This window comes from Neofelis nebulosa, chromosome 17 (genome assembly GCF_028018385.1).
Source record: "Neofelis nebulosa isolate mNeoNeb1 chromosome 17, mNeoNeb1.pri, whole genome shotgun sequence".
Taxonomy (NCBI): Eukaryota; Metazoa; Chordata; class Mammalia; order Carnivora; family Felidae; genus Neofelis; species Neofelis nebulosa.
The window spans coordinates 576,492-592,633 of NC_080798.1; the positions used below are offsets into that span (position 1 = coordinate 576,492).

The following is a 16,142-nucleotide window of genomic DNA, read 5'->3' on the forward strand; positions in this document are numbered from 1 at the left end:
ATACATGCAGAAAAACTGACAAAATCCAACAATCATTCCTGATTTAAAAAACAGGGGTGCCTGAGTGGCTCAGTCGGTTAAGTGTCTGACTTCAACTCAGGTCATGATCTCGCAGTTTGTGGGTTCAAGTCCTGTGTTGGGCTCTGTGCTGACAGCTCAGAGCTTGGAGCCTGCTTCGGATTCTGTGTCTCCTTCTCTCTCTGCCCCTTCCCCTGTACTTATGCTCTATCTCTCTATGTCTCTGAAAAATGAATAGACCTTAAAAAAAATTAAACTAAAAATTTTTTTTAATGTTTATTTCTGAGACAGAGACAGAGCATGAGTGGGGGAGGGGCAGAGAGAGAGGGAGACACAGAATCCTAAGCAGGCTCCAGGCTCTGAGCTGTCAGCACAGTCCGACGCCGGGCTCGAACCCACAAACCGTGAGATCATGACCTGAGCCCACGTCGGTCGCTCAACGGACTGAGCCACCCAGGCACCTCTAAAATTAAAAAAATTTTAAAACAAAACACAACTCTCACCAAACTTGGAATAGAAGGCAATATCCTCAACCTGACAAAGGACATCTACATCCACAGGTAATATCATACCTCTTCGTAAAAAACTGAATGCTTTATCCCTAAGATTAGAACAGGGCAAGGATGTCTGTTCTCACCAGTTCTATTCAACATTATAATGGAGGTTCTGGCCAAGGCAATTGGCAAGAAAAAGGAATAAAAGGAGTCTAGATTGGAAAATACATTTTAAAAAATCCTTCTTTGTGTCAAAAGACATCATAAACAAAGTAAAAGGTAAGTCACAACTTGGAAAGCATATATTCCTAATAAAAGATTAGTGTTAACTTTATGTAAAGAACTCCTACAAACCAGTAAGAAAAAGACAACCCTAGAGAAAAATGCATGGAAGAAGTGGGAACTTAATTCAGGGAGAGAAAACACCAATGCTTGAAACTATGAAAAGATGCTGAACCTCACCAACAAGAGAACAGCAAACATAGCACGATGAAATACCATTTCCTACCCATGAGTCTGGCAAAAATTTTAAAAAGTGACACTACGAAGCATTGGTGGGTATGTGGAACAAGTGGAACTCTAACCGTTGCCAGTGGGCATATGCAAAGGTGAAATCCTGGGGCACCTGGGTGGCTCAGTGAGTTAAGCATCAGACTTCAGCTCAGGTCATGATCTAATGTTTCATGGATTCAGGCCCCATGTCAGGCACTGTGCTGACAGCTCAGAGCCTGGAGCCTGCTCCGGATTCTGTGTCTCTCTGCCCATCCCCTGCTTGCACCCTCTCTTTCTCTCAAAAATAAACATTAAAAATTTTTTTTTAAAAGACAAGGTGAAATCATTTTGGAAACAAGGTGAGCTATCTATCAATGTTGGACATAAATATTCATGCCCTCAGTACCGCTCTGAGGGGTACCCCAGAGAAACCCTGCATGTGTCCATAAGGAGACCTGTATATGAATGTTCATAGCAACATCATTTATAGTAGCTGGAAGCCTTTTGCTTGCAGTGCTCTTGCCCCCACCCCACCCCCCATATCTGTATGGCTGGTTTTCCCCCTGACTTTAGGGCTTTACTTGCAGATTACCTTCTCAGTGGGGCCTTCCCTAAGCCTTCAACTTAAAATCCCAACCATTCTCTCCAGCATTCCTTGCCCCCCTTCCCTACTTGGCCCTTAACAGTTGTCCCCATCTGATGTGTTATATATTTTACATATTTTACTGTTGCACATTCTCCTGTAGAATGTGAGCTCCATGAAGGCAGAGGTTTTGTGATTTTTATCCACGGCTTTATTTCCAGTTCCTTGCATAGTAGGTTCTTTAATGAATATTTAATGAACGAACCTAAGTGTCCATCAAAAATAGATGGGATAGGGGTACGTGGGTGGCTCAGTTGGTTAAGTGTCCAACTTCAGCTCAGGTCATGATATCATGGTTCACGAGTTCGAGCCCCACATCAGGCTCTGTGCTGACAACTCAGAGTCTGGATGGAGCCTGCTTGGGATTCTGTGTCTCCCTCTCTCTCTGCCCCTCCCCTGCTCACACTTGGTCTCTCCTTCTCAAAAATAAATATTAAAAAAAAAAAAAAAGATGGGATAAACAAGTTGTGGTACACTCATTCAAAAGGAAACTAGATAGCAGTGAAAATAAATGAAATAGAGCCTCACATATCAAAAAGGAAAAATCTTGCAATGGTAAACACACAGAGCAAAAAATTTAAGTTGCAGATAAAATCTTGTATTGATATATTTATATGAATGCAAAAAATGCACAGTAAATGTTTTGTATTGCTCTGGGATACACATATGTTGTAAAGTTTCAGAACTTTACAACAGAATCCACATCTCATTCAGGATAATGGCTGTTTCTAGAAGGTGGTTTCTGTCAAAGAGGGGAACACAGAGGTTTCAGTTGCATGGATAATGTCGTATTTTTTTTTTTCCAGGTTAGGAGTGCTTTCACTGAAATCCATACAATTTTATTATGTTTTACATGTTTTTTTTTAAATTATTTTAATGTTTATTTATTTATTTTAATGTTTATTTATTTTTAAGAGAGAGCATGAACACGGGAGGAGCAGACAGAAAGGGAGACACAGAATCAGAAGCAGGCTCCAGGCTCCAAGCTGTCAGCACAGAGCCTAACCTGGGGGCTCGAACTCATAAACAGTTGAGATCATGACCTCAGCTGAAGCCTGACGCCTAACCGGCTGAGCCACCCAGGCGCCCCCTAATGTTTATTTATTTTTGAGAGAGAGAGAGAGAGAGAGAGAGAGAGAGAGAGAGAGAGAGAGAGAGAGTCGAGGAAGAGTGGAAAGAGAGGGAAACAGAATTCGAAGTAGGCTCCAGGCTCCGTGCTGTCAGCACACAGCCTGACGTGGGACTTGAACCCACAAACTGGGATCATGACCTGAGCTGAAGTCAGAGGCTCGTTAACTGAGCCACCCAGGCGCCCACCTCTACCTTTAAAGTACTATCTGTCACGGGGGCGCCTGGGTGGCTCAGTCAGTTAAGTGTTCAACTTTTGTTCATTTGGGCTCAGGTCAAGATTTTGAGGTTCGTGAGTTCCAGCCCCGCACTGGGCTCTGTGTTGGCAGTATGGTGCCTGCTTGGGATTCTTTCTCCCTCTGCCTCTCCTAACTCACGCATTCTTTCTCAAAATAAATAAATAAACTTAATTTAAAAATACTAAGGGGGGCGCCTAGGTTGCTTAGTTGGTTGAGCATCTAACTTTGGCTTAGGTCATGATCTCGTGGTTCATGAGTTTGAGCCCCGCATGGGACTCTGTGCTGACAGCTCCGAGCCTGGAGCCTGCTTTGGATTCTGAGTCTCTCCGCCGGCCCCTCCCCTGCTTGTGCTCTCTTTCTGTCTCTCAAAAATAAATAAACATTAAAAAAAAAAAAATACTAACGTCCACAACTGGATGCGGACCACCACCACTTTGATCCAAGCTGTCCTTTTTTTCATTTTGATTACTGCATTAGTTTCAAGGGTCTGACCCCTCACGGTCTCTCTGACCACTGTGCTGTTCCCCCAACTGAGCAGTCAAAACTAGGGTGGACGAATGCACAGGCCAAGATGAATCAGGAACAAGGAGGAAAAGGTGGGGGAGCCAGGGAAGCTTGGGGGTGAGGGTCACCTCAAACACGGGTGGGAAAGAGGTTCCAACAGGGTCCCCAAGGGCTGTCAATGTGGGGGGGGGGGGGCGGTTCCAGGCTCAGCTAGGGCTGGAGGGGGTGGTGGCCCAGGGATCCTCCCCGTGCTGGATGAGGAGCCTTTTGGTCGTCCCCGTCCATGCTCTTGAGTAGTGGTTTGAGTGACAGTCGCTGAGGCAGAGATTTCGTTAGCCATGTTCCCTGCTGTTCTTCAGCGCGGCTCAGTAAACGCTGACTCCAGGAAACATCCCAACATAGGTCGATGGTAACGCAGGCTGCCATAAAGCTTCGCCGTCCAGGAAGAGATTTGGGAACAATTCCTTATGTTTTAAAGGGCTTTATGCGAGAAGCTCAAAACCAGGTTCCTCATTTGAAAAGGAGCATCAGAACAGGCCTGCGTCTGGGACGCGTTAAACGATCAGACTTTGTCAAGTTTGTACTGGTGAGCCGCCATTTCACAGACGGGCAAACTGAGGCTCGCGGGGCCGCGATCTACCCAAGCCTTTCCAAGATGGGCAGCGGCGGCGGGGAGGGCCGTCTAGGCCCCGGACAGTACCGTCGGCTCGCCGGCGGCTGTGATACTAGCCGCCGACGTAAGCCCCAGGCGCCGCGGTGGCCGGACTCGCGGCAGAGTTGCTCGGAGTACGTGCCATGGCGACGCTTCCGGACCAACCGGAAGCCCACTGCCCAGAACTACAACTCCCGGCAGTCCGCGCGACGCGTCCTAGTCGACGCCGGGGGAGCGGCCGCCATTGTCCGCCGCCGAGGTGAGGCGGTCGCCCAGGCGGTGGGGTCGCCGCCGTTGCCGCCGTGGGAGCCAGGAGTTTGGGAGAACAAGCGCGAAGACGCGGCGCCTGCAGTCGGGGCCGGCGCGGATCCCGCGCCTGCCCCTTCCGCGTCGGCTTCGCGCCCCTGTTTCCTTTGGTTCTGCGACCCTCCCGCCTCCCGCCTCTGGGCTCGCGGCCGCGCTGGGCCGGCTGGGCGGGCCCCGGTGAGCCCTGCACGTCGGGCCTGGCGCTGGGTAGCAGCCGTCGGCTCAGCGCGCCTTTGTCTGCCCCGCCGCGCGTGAAGATCCCAAGCGTACCGCCAGGCCTAACCTTGGAGCGGAACAAAAGCCCGAAGCGAAGCGGCGAAGCGATCCCAAGCTTGTTAAGTCGCTTGCCTCGAGCGGCGGGGACCGGCCCGCGGGGGTGGGAACCAGGTAAGGCCGGCCGCGAACCAGGTAAGGCCGGCCGCTCGCGGGTGCGGGCTCCCGAGCATCGCCTCCGGTGGTGCATAAGAGATCGGGCGGGAGGCCAGGCAGCAGGTGATGCGGCGCCTCTGAGGCCGTTAAAGGGAATAATAAACACCTTTCTTTCCCCAGTGGGTGTTTCTCGTCCGAGCGGGTTCAGCTAAGGCGCCGAGGGACGACGGCGACCGTGGGAGGGGGACAATCCCCGGTTCTCTTCACCGTGCAGTGACGGCGGACTTGGTTAGGTTGCAAACAGCGGTGCGGAATCGTTTGCCTACTTTGAGTTTTGGCGCAGATCCCGGTGTTTCTGGGGCCAGCAGGCGTCCTGGTGCTTTATACTCACTCCCAGGAATCCGCTGAGCTCTGACAGTTGGCCCTCGTACCCTCGAGAGGTCTCGGGACTTGCACAAAGACTTGGAACCGACTGACTTTGTGGTCTGGGCTCCACATCAGGAAACGGACAGACTTGGGCCCGGTAGGTCTTGCCGGTTGAGTTCTTGTTTCCCTCCCTCCTTCCTCCCTTTTAGATAAAGGTTGCATAACAGAAAATCATTTTAGAGTACAGTTCAGTGGTTTTTGTTGTATATTCAGAAAGTTGTGCAATAATAACTACTATCTAACAGAACATTTTCATCACCTCCTTCCTATAAGAAACCACCCGCACCATAAGTGGTCACTCTGCATCTCTCCCTCCCCGCCCAGCTCTAGGCAACCATTGATTTCTTGGGGGGGGGGGGGGGGGGATGTGCAGGTGGATTTTACAGTAGTTTTTGTCAAATCAACCAAAAAGTAACCTCGAGGTTGTCACTGACTGTCTCTTAACAACCACTGACAAATTTATACCCTCTCATTCTGGAGTGTGGTCTTTTTTTCAGCTTATTCAAGTCACTCTTCATTTATGTCCTGGAATTCTGTTGTTTTTGACACGTAAATTCTGTTTTCTTACAATGCTCCCTACAAGTCTTTTGTTGCTTCCTTGGATGGGCTGTGTTCTTTGTTCCCACTGGCTCTTCTGTGACAAAGGACCAGTTTTGTCTTTTCCATTTTTGTCATTAGGTTGGTATTGCAATTGTCTGTGAATCACCTTAATCCAGTGCTTTTGGCCAGGCACCTGGTGGATTGATCCTGTGGGATGGCAGCTGTCAATCCATGGGCCTCCTGGGGTAAGTCCCAATTCTGTGTCTTCCGGGCCTCCTCCGTGGTGAACCTGCTGCAGCCAGGGGTCAGAGCTAGGGAGGGACTGAGAGTTTTGGGGGATTGGAGGGAGTCTCTCTGTCTTGGTATAGAATTAGAACTGAGTGAGATTAAAAAAAAAAAGACAACTTGGTTGTTGGTGAAAAAGGAAAGTGGTTAGTGTAAAAGACAGTGTTATTTTGTATATCTATAGTCTTAAGATGTGTTAGTGGTTCTAAGACATTTTCTACTGATTTGTGGGATTGCTTAGAAGACAGACATACATACAATCAGAATTTCTCTATCATTGCCGTATTTTTTACCTTTAGTGTTGTTTCTCATTTATGTAGCAGTGGCATGTAATTTAAGAACAATGTTAAATAGCGTGATGTCAGTGATGTGTTATCTTTAAGTGAGGTTTCATGTATTTATCACTAAAGACATCAAGGGAGTATCTTACTACTTAGATTATTATTTTTATTTTATATTTTTTTTAATTAATTATTTTTTCATGTTTATTCATTTTTGAGAGAGAGAGAGACACACACACAGTGCCAGCGGGGAAGGGGCAGAGAGAGAGGGAGACACAGAATCCAAAGCAGGCTCCAGGCTCTGAGCTGTCAGCTCAGAGCCGGATGCAGGGCTCCAACCCACTAATGGTGAGATCATGACCTGAGTGGTCAGATGCTTAACTGACTGAGCCACCCAGGCGCCCCTCTACTTAGATTATTTTTAAAATTGGGTAACCTTAAACATTTTATCAGATACCTCTTCAGCCATTCAAGTGATTCTATTCTTCTATTATTATCATTTTTCTTATTAAAAAATTTTTTTTTAATGTTTATTTTTGAGAGAGAGCATGAGCAGGGGAGGGGCAGAGAGAGAGGGAGACACAGAATCCTAAGCAGGCCCAGCCTCTGAGCCGTCACTACAGAGCCAAACGCAGGGCTTGAACTCAAGAGCAGTGAGATCATGCCCTGAGCCAAAGTTGGACACTCAACCGACTGAGCCACCCAGATGCCGCCAAGTGATTCTATTCTTGATTCTTCTTGGCTATATCATGTCAGATTTTTGGGTAGTGACTTACCTGTGTATTTCTAGTATAAATCTAGCTTGTTATGTTGGATTTTGTTACATGCCTTGGGCTCTGTTTATGGAACTTCGTTACACCCATTAGTGAGACAGATCTGCTTTTCTATTTTGTTGCCTTTAGTCACTGGGATTGTTGTCACAGTGGCTTTTCTTTACTTGTCCCAACCTGATCTGGTGCAGGTGTCCTTACGGACCAGTCCTGGGGAATGGCGGCTGTTGACCCGTGGACCTCCTGGGGTGAGTCAAAAGCCTGTGTCTCCATTGGCCATGTTTTCTGCTGTGTCATGCTTCTTCCAGCAGTGACCTGCTGTGGCCAGGGATTGGAGCTGGGGAGCCAGGTGGGGATTTAGGGCAGGGGGGGTTCTGGTCCAGGTCTCTCTGTGCAGAGCTGGAACAGGGACGGATCAGAACATTCCATTGGGTGATAGAGTGATGGTGACACCTCCAGGAGAAGGGTGCATGAGAATAAGTGTGTGGCCATTTATAGCTCGGGCCCAGAAAGGATGTGAACTGGTACTACTTCTCAGAGATGGTGCTTCTGAGCAAAGGGGGCCAGTGCAGGACTCATGTTTAGGAACATTACTTCTATTCTCGGAGCCCCATTTCCTTCATCTATAAAATGAGGAGTCTCTTTCTTTGCCCAATGGACACGGCTAGGAACTAGCTCTCCCTCAGCACACTCCCTGCCCCCGCCGTCACCCTGACCAGGAAGGACTCGTCGGCATACTTCCGGTGGGGAGAGCTGCCTCCGTGACTTTGTTTTCCTCCCCAGCTCTGTGTCCTCAGGACTCTGCCTGGCCTGTGGAAGAGAGCCCCAAGGAGGAGAGGAGGGTCACTGGGCTCCCGACAGCCCAGGTCCAGGTGAGTCAGGCATCTGCTTTTTCCTGAAGGGCTGTCCTGTACCCTGGGGTGTCCAGGTTGTCCCCCACCATCCTAGTCTTTGTGTTCATAAGTTTATAGCAGCTAGACTTTGCCTAAAGAAAGAGTCGGCCAGAAGTTAATTGCTTTCAAAGCACAGACAGGGAGAATTCAAACAGTTTTCTGTGACTTGGAACCACATTATCGACCAACCTGTTCACAGAACTGAGCCCTGGCAATGCCGTGTGTTGTTTTGGTGGACGAGGGGCAGCCCCTTTGGCCGGCAGCAGCCCCCTTTTCTCCTCCCACCTTACCTCATGTATTCAGTGCCATATTGGGTTGATGCTGTCCTGTGAGCTCTGTGCTTGCTGGGCAGAGAACATGGATAAGTCCAAGCCCTGGTCCCGAGAAATTCTCAGTCCCCTTTCCCAAGGTGGTTCAGTCAGCTACTGAGGCCTCATGGCCTGCTGGTGCCACACCTGTGGTTCAGGACATGGGCCTGAGATGCTTAGGGAGGCCCCAAGCCTTGGAGAGGCTGAGCCCAACTAAGGCCTCGAGAAGTGGGAGACAGTCTGCATAAAGTCACTGGGGCACAGAGCAGCTGGAATCCTTCCGCTGTGGGGAGGGACGCTGCCCGGGAGACATGATGCACTTGCACCAAGAGGTTAAGGGGGCTGCAGGGGCCTGGCCTTTTGTGACCCTGCCTGTGTGTGTTGGGTGAGGGTGGGGGCACCGCATGACCGGCATCTGGGTGAAGGATGACCCTAGTTAGAATTGAGGATGCAGAGGCCAGGATGAACCTAACCAGGCCCTGAATGCCTACTGTGGAGCCAGGGCTCCATTCTGGTGGTAATAAAGAGCTTCCTAAGTGCAGTGAGCAGGAGGTGCCATTGTCTAAAATGTGGCTGGAAGGGTGTCCCTGGCAGGAGTGTGGGGGGGAACGGGGTCGTGGGAAGCAGGTTGGCATTTCAGGTGTCAGTGTGACCAGGGCCTGGGAGCAAGACCTTAAGAGGTGTAAGGGAGTTGATGCAGGGTAACTTTGAGACTATTAGCATGTGAGGATGGGTCCTGAGAGGAATATGACAGGAGACATGATATGGAAGAGGTGGCAGGAAATAGGATAGCAGAGTTGATGATACTGGAAAGATGTCCACTCCTTTTTCTCCTGCCCAGCCTCTTCATTAGAGACACCCACTTAAGAAAAACCAATTGTTTTAATGACTTTATTAAAATATTCAAATACCATAAAAGCGTATAGTTCTGTGGGTTTTTGTATATTCACAGAATTATGCAACTATTACCAACCAGTATCTATTTCTGGTTCTGCTTCTAGAACATTTTTCATCCCCAAAAGAAATTCTATACCCATTAGCAGTCACTCCCTGTTCCTACCACCTTCGACCCCTGGCAACGACTCATGTACTTTCTTTATGTGTTTGTCTCTCCTGGACATTTCACATAAAGGGAATCATATGATATATGACCTTTCGCATTTGGTTTCTATCACTTAGCATATTTTTAAGGATCATTTATGTTACAGTACATATCAGTATTTTATTTATTTATATGATTCAGAGGCAGCCATTTTTAACTTACTGTTTTTGGTTCCTTAGGGTTGTCTCCATATTTCTAAATGAGATCCTGATTCATGAAATTTACATTTACTATTGGCTCCCTACTATGAAAAATGAAGAAAAATAGTTTTGTTACCATATTTAGGTTTTATTTGCTAAGTTTAAATAATGGATCAAACAAATGTACTGAGGTATAAAATTATTAATAACGTCTCTACGTAACTTAATGCCTCCCCCCCAAATTAAAAATATGTGATGAAATTTCCCATAGTTTCAAAGCTGACTGGTGAAGTGCATCGCAAGTATGTTGTCCTCACGTGGCAGCACGGCTGTCCCGGGGAGCAGAGGGCCTGAACCACGTGGTGCAGAGTGGTGGTTGTCTGGCATCAGAACTCGGGCAGCTTTGATGTTCATGGCTGATGTGTTATATAGTCATTTTCAGATTCTGTAAAAGAATCGGCAATGAGGCAAGGCTGAAAGATGGGCCCTGAATCAGTCGCTTGGGAACAAAAGTTAGTTGTAATAAAATGCTGTGAAGAAGTCTTAATAACCACTGGGCTGCACCCTGCTGTTAATTTATGTGAGGGTTCCTGAGAATTATTAGGGTTAATGCTGAGAAAATAAAATGGAGAATTAAAATAACAACACCCTCCAGTGTCTGAAGAGTTGTGATTTCTGAGAACATGCTCCTGGCCCCTCCCCATACTCACTTCAAATTTTTCCCTGTGGGAGATTCAAGACTTGAATCCTGTGAGTTTTGTACTAAGCGAGGTCTTCAGGAACACTAATGAGAGCCCCATTTCCCTCCACTGTTCCCTCCAAGTTAAATACTGAAATAAAGCATTCATCTGGTGAAAACATCAAATGCTGTCATCCCTTGTTATCTGAATAGTCCATTTTGGAGAACATGTTGCATAGCAAAGTTTCAACTAGTGGGAGCCCAGATCCCATTATTTTGAAGAATAGGGAAAAAGATGATACCCCATTTAAAAAACTCCAGCCAGCCTCCTCAGATATGGAAACTCTCCAACCTGTCTGTAACAATCCGCCGATGATTTGTGCATGATAAGTGTGCACGTAAATAACAGTAATACTCTGTACCCATCCCTGGCTGGTCTGAGGATGTGCACGTAGTTGTTTTCCTTCTCTCCAAAAAACTTACTGAAAATACTAATGAAATTCTGAAGTTGCCAAAGAACCCATCTGAATTTCCCCAGATTTCGTGAATGGGCCAGCTGTCCATGATATAATGCAGGAGCTGATTTTACATCTTCCCTCGGCACCCTTACATCTCTCAAACCTTCCCATGATGTAGATGTACGGTCGGGTTCCGTAAAGTGCCGTCGGGAGCCCTGGTAAGCGTTCATGCGTATGAACAAAGTGAAATTGCAAGAATGACTACAGGAAATTTAGGTGGGACATTTGCGAGTTACCCTAGCAGATGTTTGTAAAGTGCAACCTCACATAAGGGTAACCTGGGAATGGAACGGCTCGCTCCTTCCTGTGCTAGCTTCTAGGGTCCCTCTAATCCACAGTGGTGAGACTGGGTGCGAGACCTCCATCTGCTCTTTCTGTTTCACTTCTAGTCTTGGTTTTGGATTTTTTTTTTTTTAATTTGTTTTTAATGTTTATTTATTTTTGAGACAATGGGAGAGACAGAGTGCAAGCAGTGGAGGGGCAGACAGGGAGACACAGAATCTGAAGCGGGCTCCAGGCTCTGAGCTGTCAGCCCAGAGCCCGACGTGGGGCTCAAGCTCACGAACCATGAGATCATGAATGACCTGAGCCGAAGTCGGACGCTTAACCGACTGAGCCATTCAGGTGCCCCTGGTTTTGCCTTTTCTGCCTCTTCAAGGCCTCCATGAAGTGTGGACCCCAACATGGGGACATACTCAGCTGGGCATCTTTTTTTCTTCCCCTTTGGCAGCGCGTGAGTTCCTTCCCCTTTGATAACATCTACAAATCTGGAAATATTTCTTTTTACTTATTCAAAGTTTTATTTTGACAAATCCCATAAGTACAGAAAAGTATGGAAAGTAATCAAATATGGTCTCCATTACTCAGAATGAAGTTGTTAATGTTTTGTAATATTTGCTTAGTTTTCCCCAGTCACATTCTCTTCCCATGTTTACCCAGAATAGCTGCTTACGGTGTGTACACAGCTAATCAATTGTCTTACTCATATGTAGATAATAAGCTATTTATATAGACATCACATAGATAGTAGTCTAATTCTTTTTAAGTTTTTTTTTTCCCTAAGTCATCTCTATACCCCAGTGTGGGGCTCAAACTCCCAACCCCGAGATCAAGAGTTGCATGCTTTTCCTACCCGTAGCTTTTCTATACCTTTCTTTGCTTATTCAAGGTCAACTTTGAGATCCATCCATGTGATAAGTTCCTTCCTTTTGCCCTCTGTTCATCCCTTTTACAGATGGGCGTAGAAGCCCCTCCCCCCCATCCCCCATTTTTACTATTCCAGGAAAAGCTGTTGGACCTTCTTGTAATATCATTTTGTGCATACATCTAAATGTTTATCTAGACGTACCCCTCAAAGCAGAAGTATGCTGAGTTTTAGGGTGCACGTTTGCAGCATGACCAGCGCTGCCCCGTGGCTCTTGGAAAGGGCCTCCTCTCGTTCTCACCGCCATGGAAGAGAGCCTGTCTCCCTGCATCTCTGCTGCTGAGTGGCAGTGTCGGGTCTTTTAATTTTTGCATAGCTCAAGACCAAAATGGTAGATTGTGTGGTAGATTCAATGGTAGATTCCTTGATTGCTAGCAAGGTTGTGTATCTTTACATATTGTTACTGGTCATCTGGATTTCTTCTCTGTCTCTCTCCCACTCCTACCTCTGTGTAGACTCTGACCTGTTGATACGTAGGCATTTTATATGCATTCTGGATCCTGGTTCTTTGCCATGTGTGAATTGTCTTCTCCCAGTCTGTAGCTTGTCTTAACTTTGTGGTGTTCTTTGTCAGTCCCATGTTTCCCGTATCTGTATTTGTTTATAGCTAGTGTTTTTGTTTCTTGTTTAAAGAATTCACATATTAAAAAAAAAAAAATTCTGTTCCTTTAGGTTGTTTCTGAGGTCTTCTCTTACATGGTGGGCCTCCTGAAGCAATTGCTGTGTGTTCACATTTTTTTTTTTTAACATTTTATTCATTTTTGAGACAGAGACAGAGCATGAACGGGGGAGGGTCAGAGAGAGAGGGAGACACAGAATCTGAAACAGGCTCCAGGCTCTGAGCGGTCAGCACAGAGCCCGACGCGGGGCTTGAACTCACGGACCGTGAGATCATGACCTGAGCCGAAGTCGGACACTCAACCGACTGAGCCACCCAGGCACCCCGCTGTGTGTTCACATTTAATAAATTCTTGTTCTTTCAGAGCCCCTCTTGTGTCATCCTGTTTTATACTGAAATCCCTCCAATCAGAGAATTGGGATTGCAGTTCATTGAAAGTAGGATTGTAGATATTGCCAGTATTCTGTGTACTTTTGGCTTCTGCGTTTGGTCTCCCCGCCTGTGCTGCACATGTTCCTAGCGTATCCAGGGCTCTTGTGGTCTCCTGTGCTTACCAGGGAAGAGCTGTGAAGCTGTGTTTGAGTGTTCTGCTTTCCTGTGGCTGAGTAGGTTTGGTTCCTGATTGGCCTTCCTATGTGTGTGTCCATCTGTCTGTCTCCCTCCCAACGAATCTCACTCTAAGCTCCATGGACCTGCTTGGGCCAGGATCCTCGGGTTGGTTGTGTTTCCGGGCATGCAGCTGGCTGTCAGGCCACAGACCTCCTACCCCACATTGTTGAGGTTTCAACTCTGGGGTTGTTGGTCACCCGAGCAGCTGGAGAACCTCATGCACTCCTGTGTCTGAGCAGGGTCAAGGCAGTGTTACCCGAGTGTAAGTGCAGGGCATTTGGTGGTGGTGCTGCCCACAGGTGGCTGGTTGGGAGCTGGGATAGCTAGCAAAGCTGTCCTGAGTACGGACTTGCCTTGTCACCTGTTTTCAGCCTGCCTCTCACTCCTGACTTAATCGTTTAAGCTCAGAGCCCCAAGCCTCTCCTGGGAGCTTCTTCCACCGTAGCCCTTCTAATGTGTGGGGGCTGGGATTCCCTCTGCTTTGTTTCCTTGGTCTGCTACTCTTTCATCTGTTCCCCATCTTGCAAGAACGTGTGGAACAACACGTGCCAATGGCCTCTTCTTTTCACTGGCTGGGATGTTTCTCTTTCTCAAACTTTATTTAGGAGATATTTAAACCCTAAAGTGGAATCTGGACCTTATGTTAGTTCCTGTTAGCATTGTAACAAATTACTACAAACTTAATGTCTTAGAATAATATGAATTTACTGTCTTGTTCTAGAGCTCAGAAGTTTTTTTTTTTTTAATTTTTTTTCCCCAACGTTTTTTATTTATTTTTGGGACAGAGAGAGACAGAGCATGAACGGGGGAGGGGCAGAGAGAGAGGGAGACACAGAATCGGAAACAGGCTCCAGGCTCCGAGCCATCAGCCCAGAGCCTGACGCGGGGCTCGAACTCACGGACCGCGAGATCGTGACCTGGCTGAAGTCGGACGCTTAACCGACTGCGCCACCCAGGCGCCCCTAGAGCTCAGAAGTTTAAAGTGGGTTTGTAGGCTCTTGGCAGTCAGCCAGTTCTGTGTTCTCATTGATACCACTTCTTTGACATATTGTTATGTCTTCTCTCTCCCCTTCAGATGTCAATAAATAGCAACATTTTTCAAAGACAAGAAAAAAAAAAAAGGGTCTGTAAGGCCGTGTTCCTTCTGGAGGCTACAGGGGAGAATCTGCTTCCTTGCTTTTCCCAGCTTCTGGAGGTTACCCTAATTTCTTGGCCTGTGGTCCCCACCCTCCATCTTCAGGATGCCTTGATCCAACATCATGTCTCCTTTTACTCAGACCCTCCTCCTTCCTCCTTGTGATTACATTGAGCCCACCTAGATGATCCAAGATAATCTCCCCAAATCAGTATCCTTAATGTAATCACATTTCTGCAGAGCCCCTTTAACATAATGGTTATAGGTTCTGGGATTTAGGATGTTGCCATGTCTTGGTGAGGGGTGTTATTATAAACACCCATGTTCAGTAACTTCAACTGTCAGCTTTTAGCTTTGTGCCTTTTTCTCTATCCTGACACAAAAACTGGAATATTTTATTTTTTTTTTTAATTTTTTTTTTTCAACGTTTTTTATTTATTTTTGGGACAGAGAGAGACAGAGCATGAACGGGGGAGGGGCAGAGAGAGAGGGAGACACAGAATCGGAAACAGGCTCCAGGCTCCGAGCCATCAGCCCAGAGCCTGACGTGGGGCTCGAACTCACGGACCGCGAGATCGTGACCTGGCTGAAGTCGGACGCTTAACCGACTGCGCCACCCAGGCGCCCCAAAAACTGGAATATTTTAAAGCAAATTTCAGATATTCTATCATTTTGCTTATCAACACTTCTGTGTAATTTCTAAGAGATAACATTCTTTTTAGAAAATAATAACTTTATCTTTTCACACCCAACAAAATTAACGACAGTAAGTCCCTGTTATTAGTTAATACCCGGCAATGTTCAGTTTTTTCCAATTGTCCCCAAAATATGTTTTACATTTGGTTCAAATCAGGATCCAAACGAGGACCACACACTGTGTGCTTAATATGCTGAAGAAACCAGGTCACTTTCTTGTTGGTTGCCTGATTTTGCCCTCTTGATGACATTGGGTGAGTTCCTCCATCCCTTTGCCTTCCATAAGCTGATAATTGGACTAGAGGGATGAGTAGGTTCAGGTCCCATATTTTTGGTGAGAGCACACCATAGGAGGTGCTGGGTCCTTCCTACTCTGTTGCATTAGTGGGTACAGGACGTCTGATTGTCCCATTTTCGGAAGATGTGATGGATTAGGCTAACTATAGCCGCCCCTCCATTATTCTTCATGTTATTCAGACATGTTCAGTGTCTGCCTTCCATGTGTGATGTAGCAGTTCCTGATGATCATTGCCAATGTCGACTACTTGATTAAAGGTTGCAGAATCGCTCCCTGCAGTGTCTGTTAGATGTAGTTCTTTTATTCCTTAGGTGCGTATAGGGATTCCATTGGGGTCTTGGGAGGGGTGGGAGGTTAACTTGTGACTCAGTTCACCAGCTTAACAGCTGCTAGGGTGTGGGTTTGAAGCTTGTTAAGTGTAGCTGAACTGAAGCCATCAAGTAGATGCCACCCTCTGTGGGAGTTAGGTGGCATGAGGGAGCACACCAAGAGCACCCTGGTGAGAAAGCATGGCCTCCCAGCTGCGTGTGATTGGGTGTGATTGCTCTGTGAAAGTACACTGAGCTTATTATTTCAGCTCACTTGGGCTTTGTGCACTTCACTGTCCGAATGTTACACTTATATTAAAAAGTTTATATTACTTAAAAACATAGAAGCATCACCCAGCAAGGAAACTGAGGCCCTAGGCAGATCTGTAGAAGAAAGCCAAGGTATTGGCTTGATGAGTCCAAGGTTAGGGATAGTTGCACTAGGAAGTTTTGCTCTGCAGTTTTAAGTGCTTTTCAGAGTAAGGG

At 46.9% G+C, this 16,142-nt stretch overlaps 1 protein-coding gene across 7 annotated transcripts in view; it reads left to right on the top strand.

Annotated features, from left to right (window-relative positions):
• Positions 1–4,348: 4,348 nt before the first annotated feature.
• The window catches only part of ZNF606 (zinc finger protein 606), a 31,745-nt gene continuing 19,951 nt past the window's right edge, over positions 4,349–16,142 (top strand). For 2 of the 7 annotated variants that reach the window (XM_058706581.1, XM_058706582.1), the window contains exons 1-5: positions 4,365–4,863; positions 5,026–5,368; positions 5,950–6,056; positions 7,339–7,395; positions 7,931–8,019. In XM_058706581.1, coding sequence (XP_058562564.1) covers positions 6,026–6,056; positions 7,339–7,395; positions 7,931–8,019 — 177 coding nt within the window. In that variant the 5' untranslated portion in view covers positions 4,365–4,863; positions 5,026–5,368; positions 5,950–6,025. The other 5 variants (XM_058706579.1, XM_058706580.1, XM_058706574.1 and 2 more) reach the window with 5 other exon arrangements.